The 6,434-nt window shown below is 35.7% G+C and overlaps 1 protein-coding gene across 1 annotated transcript in view; it reads right to left on the bottom strand.

Annotated features, from left to right (window-relative positions):
* Nucleotides 1–6,434, bottom strand: part of EML6 (EMAP like 6) — a 486,366-nt gene that overhangs the window by 134,056 nt on the left and 345,876 nt on the right. Inside the window, exons 17-18 of the mRNA XM_007937992.2 lie at nucleotides 1,766–1,866; nucleotides 55–257 (exon numbers count right to left, since the gene is read on the bottom strand). Of these exons, the coding sequence (XP_007936183.1) occupies nucleotides 55–257; nucleotides 1,766–1,866 (304 nt within the window). The remainder of the gene's footprint in view (nucleotides 1–54; nucleotides 258–1,765; nucleotides 1,867–6,434) is intronic.

Raw genomic sequence — 6,434 nt, 5'->3', positions numbered from 1 at the left:
AAAAAAAAAAAAAAAAAAAGTTGAGGGAAATTAATTCTGAAAAATATGCCATACCTTATCCAATGCATACATAGCAAATACAGGCCCGTCATGAGCTTTCACCGTCTTCAGCAGTAGAATATCTTTCCAAATAAAAATATCTCCAGTAGCTGCTCCTGAGAACACTAGATCTTCCATTCGCCCATAAGAAACACACATCATTGTTTCCAATTTTCCAATGCTTCCAAAAATTCCTCTTCTAGAGGTGAAGCCCCCACCTAGAGTGGACAAAGTGTATTTATTACTACTTAAGACATTGACATCTCCTGTGAACATGCAGAATGACTATCTTCAGTGAAATCTCAGGGTGTCTACATTATGTGTGTACATGAAGATGTATAAAAATGGCAGGAAACATAAACAAAAATAGTAAGAGGGCTAACATTCATTCAATGTTTATTTATTCCCTACTTTGTGGCAGGCACACTCCTCAATGCTGGACATAAAGGTGAAAAGAATGAGTTCCCTTCAAGGAATGTAGGGTCTTGATGGGGAAAAGGCTCAATATACATTACAGTCCAATGGGACACATGTCTAAAGGAGGTTCCTTGCAGGTTCTGTGTCAGCCAGAGAAGAGAGTGACTCAGTGTCTGGGGAAGCTAAAAAAGGCTTCACATACTCTGACCAAAAGAATGGAGCACAAGGGAACCACAATTGAATCACCTGGATGTATCATACTTAACATTCAGTCAGGGAATATACCAGAAACACTCTAAAATATACAGGGAAGGTTGAGTGAAACAGTGATTAACCAGCTATAGCTTTTCAAACCTAAGTAAGACATTTTATTTGTGTCTTGACATCAAGGATGTTAACCTTATTATGTCATCATTTCTTAGAGTCTTTGATATATAAATAAAAATATTTGCTTTATAAAAAACAAGTGAAAACATATCGACTGCAAATGCACACATGTTATACATGTTCTGCCTCAATTGTTATCACAACAATTTTGGGGTGAGAAAAGTGAATCATTGGGGAGGAGAAGGTGGTATACTAAACCATCACATGTGTCCCTTTGACACCATACTTCCCTGCTCTCCCTGACTGCTGTTGAGAACCCAGAGTCACTCAAGATAGGTATACACAGGTTGGCCCTGCAGACATGTTGGGTGCCATTGTTCTTTCACTAAAAATAGAAAGCACTGGAATGGTAGCTTATTCATGTTTTGACCACTGTAAGTTGGGCTTGGTACCAAAGATGGTACTAAGAATTCAGGAACAATTGCAATGATAGATCTGGCTTACTAGTGAGAAGAATATATACACATTCATGCTTTCTCATGCTTATTTCCCCATCATTACTATCAATTTTATAACACACAAGTATTTATTGACTTCCTACTGTGTGCAGAGAATCAGGGTTTAATTCACATGCTAAATTCAGTAGTAAGTTAATAAAGGAATATTCAAAAATGTTGAAGATTTTGTTCACCCAACCAAAGTGATTATTTTATTTCCTGCTTAGTAGTCTAATACAATTACTGCTTTCAGAACAGATAACTAAATACAAAAATAATCATTTTCACAGTAGAATGTTTTCCAAAGCTTTCTAGAATTGATGAATATGCACAGCACCATATAGAGCATCCTAAGTTTCACAGCAGCATAAAGCGGTTCAAAGTGAATTTGGAAGAAAATATCTTTTTTATTTTAGGATTTTGTTTTTTCCCCTCTTGGGGTAAACCTCTCTGACCACATTAATGATAAGCCCAAACCACAGTACCTGCTTGTTGCCAGAATTTTATATGCTTCATCCCAACTGTCACCAGTTTGTCAACATGATGTGGGTTACACTTTATCACGAATATCTTATCTTTGTGTCCTCTGTAAGAGATAAATGGGGCAGGGGGGATATCCTAGTTTGCACAGAAGTACTGATGAAGAAGTTTGAAAGCAATTATTTGGTTTAGCTTTCATTAAGCACATCTAACAGGACAACTAAGTTAAAAGGCGATTTAAAATATATGTAAGAGTCTATATTAAAACAACGATCCCTGGCTTTTCTTTGTATGTTTGAGTCATTTCTTCTTACCTTAATATTGTTATCAAACTCCAGTTAATTATGATTGAAACAAATTAATCAAATACTTAAAGCAGATCAGAAGGATTGACAAAATAATGCCACACCACCGTGGGATTGTAATTGTGAGGGTACAAAGATCTTGTGCAAGAGGCAGGGGACACTGCAATGATATTAATAAAAAAACATCATATGCAATACTCGTGCTGTGGAAGAGATCACTTCAGGTTAAACTAATTGTCAGCTAGAAATGTACTCACTAAAAATAGAAGCCCCTGGCCTCTGGCCATGGAGAGAGAAAGGACATAATCTACAGATTCAAGGCACTTCAGGACCCTCTGCATTCAGAAATTTAAAGTTTATAACCCAAGGAGAGGAAGGGAAAATACAAAAGTAAGGACTGATTGTAGATCTGGAGCTGTAGACCTGGCCTTCCACAGAGCCAGAGAAATTTCTGCTTCAGAGTCTAGACTCACCACATTAGAATCTAAGGATTTCCTGGTCTTAATGGACAATCTCTAGGTCTTCTCTAATAGATAAGGATATTCATTTTGTGAAAACAGAACAAAAATGAGCAAAAGATAACACCACAGATTAATCTCCCTTATGAAACTCTTAAATAAAACTCTTAAACAAAACTCTTAAATAAAATGTTAGCAAATATAATTTTTAAAATGATACATTATGATCCAATTAGTGTTTCTATATTAACCCACCACCCACTGCTATAGGACAGAGTAAAACTGCCCCATTTCCTAGGCTGCAAATCTTTATGGAAACAGACCGCTACATTTTTCCCCAACAGAATGGCTGGTAGGTTCCAACTACCAACCTTATGTTTAGCAGATGAGCACTTTAAACACTGCACAACCAGGGCTCCTGGTTCAGTATTAGAGAATCAAATGATATAGTTCATCATATTAATAGATGTAAGGAAGAAAAGCATACTATCATCTTCACATATGTGAAAAAGATACTTGGCAAATACCTCACAGTCATTCATGGCTTTTGAAAAACACTGTTAACATTCAATAAAGTAGGGATTAATAGGTAACACTGTATTGAACATATTAACCAATGCAAATAGACAAGATAAAAAATATCAAAGATGTAAGAGCTTAAACAGAAGAGGTAAAATTATTTCTAAATTCACATAATATAGTTGTATGCCTAGAAAATTTAAAAGAAAATAATGTAGAAATTACTAGAAACAAAATAAGTTAATAAAGTAGCAGTACATAAAATTTACACACAGAATCAATAAACTTCATATATAAAATAAGCAGCTAGAAGATATAAGGAAAGAGAGGACTATGTTTACACATAACAACAACAAAAACACCAAGGCTTGACCTAACAAGAAATGTGCAAAGTATATATGAGGAAATAAACATAATACATCTGTAATATAGAAAAGCAGAGTTAAATCAATAGAAACATATCTCATATTCTTGGATAGCAAGACTCAATCATGAAGATGTCAATTCTCCCTTACTTAGTTTACAAATTCAACTTGGTTCTAATACAAAAGACCATTGGGTGATTTCCTTTCTGAAGTCTGGAGCTAGACACTCTGATTTTAAAGTTCTTATAGAAGAATAAATAAGCAGAAATGTCCAGGAAGACTGAGAAAAAGAGAAACAATTTATGTTACAATTTACAAAATCTTCATAATTAAAGCAATATGACATTGGTACATGAATTGGCTGACAAACCAACTGCAGATAATAAGCATAGAAAGACATACAAATGAATAAAAATACATAGTGTATACTGCATTTTTATGCAAATAATGTTTGCATTATATGGATTTTGCAAACCACACAGCCTCTTCATGTGCTAGTTTCCTATGCATACCATGTGCATTATGTGTGCACACGTTATTTATATGAGCATGTTATATGCAGAAAAATACAGGAATAAAGACAGAATGTCAAATCAGTGTGGAAAAGATAAACTTAAAATGAATTATGTTTGAGATATGTGACAAGCTATATGGAAAAGGGATAAAATGGAATCTTTCCTCATAATAAATACTAGGATAAATTCTAAATCATTCAGAGATCTAAAGGTAAAATATGAAGTCATGAAAGATTAGAAGAAATTATAGGTGATTTTCTTTTAATTTGAGAAAGGGTAAAACCTTCCTAACAATGATGCAAATCCTGAGCAGTAAAAGAAAAGATTGATAAACATGACCACATAAAAACTAAAAACTTTTGTATGAATAAAAACACCACAGCAAATTCAAATAAGAAACTAGTGAAAAGTATTTGTAAGTTACAGACAAAAAATAATAATAATATTTATTATTATTAATAATATATTAATATTTAAGGGACTATATTCTGTGTGAATTGTATTTTAGAGAAACCGAATGTTTCATGAGGATAAATTCATAGTTACAGAAGAATTCCAGTAAATATGAAGAATGAGTGATACAAAATTACCACATTTCAACCTCTCATTAAATAACTGATTCTAGGCTACAGTTGTTAATGGATGCCATAACCAGTAACTAATACACTGATGGGATGTTTTATACAATAGAATGATCAGGGTGATACTACTCAAACCTACCAATTTATCTGAGTATCATGAAGAGTGGGGCAAGCAGACATTTTGTGCAGAGGCAATCCACTTCCGTAGAGATAATGCCTTGGAAACCCAAGGAGAGGTCATTTCGAGTTGAATCAACCAAATGGCAGTGAGTTTGGTTTTTTGGTTTTGGTGTACCAGGGGGGTGGTGCTGGGAAGCGGTTCACCCTGCTGAGGAGGAATTCTGACATTGACATTGTTGACTACTGCCATCTCATGGTAATAATCATAAGTAGATTGACATTTAGTTGCTTTTATTATTGTTTTTGAATTCTGAATTCTCTATACACATTGAAAACAATCTTGTTGGTGCAATGGTTAAAGTGCTGGGCTGCTAATTGAAAGGCTGGTGTTTTGAACCCACCAGCAACTCCATAGGAGAAAAGACCTAGCATTTTGCTCTCTTAAAGATTAAGCCTAGGAAATCTTATGGGGCAGGTCTATGCTGTCATAGAGAGCCACTATCAGTCAAAATTAACTAATAACATACAACAACAACAACAGATAATTCATTCCTTTTTCTTACACTTGGGATAGTCAACTTCCACAGTCCCCCACATTCTGGTACGGCACTGATTAAGTGTCTCTTGACATGAAACAACAGGAAGCCTGTGAAGTTCTCTTTTCTAAAAAATGGAATGTAGAGAATATATTTGCAAATCATATCTGATAAATGATTTGTATCTAAATATATAAAGAATTCTTGACTTCCAGTAAGATGGCAGAATAGGTAGACAAGTTACACAGACCCTCTTCAACAAAGAAAAGAGAAGCCAATCAACAAAAATACAGAAGATAATCCTGGAGCCCTGAGCTTTGAAAGGAAGGATACAGAAATGGATTAAACACCAACTAGTAGAAGAATCTGAATGAAAACAGTGAATAAGGAGCCACACAGAGCTACGGCCTGTCAGTGATCTTGATGGCACAGACAGTTTGGATATTTCCAAGTGGTGTTAGGACCTGAGAATTAACCTAAAAATTGACCCTGCTCAACAAGGGCTGCATGGATGACTGCACTGGTGGCTGATGACTAAAAAGGGAAACAGCAAAGAAGAAGACAAACTGAGCTGTGCATTTTTGGTTGTCCGGAGGGTGCAGCCATTTTGTATGTTTACAAGTGGTGTGGCCATTTTGGATATTTAAAGCAACAGCATTCTCATCCAGATTCCAGGGACCTAAGAATAGGTTCTGCTTGCCAAGGACAGCATGGACATACTGGAGGCTGATGCCTGGGAAAGTGAGTTATTCTCTTTTTTACTCTTATACCTCACACCCTCTTGGTGAACAGAGGTGCAGCCATCCCTCATCTTCTAGGCCAGCAGAAATTCCATCCCAGTTTGTGTTCTCTGACTGAGCTTGGGTGCCCTGCCGTGCCACCATCACCCTGATTTGTTTTTTGTTTGTTTTTAAATTCTTCTCCTTCTGCTGCTTTTCTTCCTTTTTATGTTTATTCTTTCCTTTTCCCTTCCAAGGTTCTAGTTTTTGTCTTTTTTTCCTCTTCCCTTTTCCTGGTTCCCAATTTTTTCTTTCTTATGGTTCTTCCCATCCCTTGTTTCTCTCTTTCCATTTTTCCCATTTTTTTCTTCATTCATTTCCCATTTTTTCATCATCTTGATGGCACAGACAGTTTGGATATTTCCAAGTGGTGTTAGGACCTGAGAATTAACCTAAAAATCGACCCTGCTCAACAAGGGCTGCATGGATGACTGCACTGGTGGCTGATGACTAAAAAGGGAAACAGCAAAGAAGAAGACAAACTGAGCTGTGCATT

Source organism: Orycteropus afer, unplaced genomic scaffold (genome assembly GCF_000298275.1).
Source record: "Orycteropus afer afer isolate SDZICR_OR568_19922 unplaced genomic scaffold, OryAfe1.0 scaffold00046, whole genome shotgun sequence".
Lineage (NCBI taxonomy): Eukaryota > Metazoa > Chordata > Mammalia > Tubulidentata > Orycteropodidae > Orycteropus > Orycteropus afer.
The sequence above is the reverse complement of the archived record's forward strand: the minus strand, read 5'-3'. Positions and strand labels throughout refer to the sequence as shown.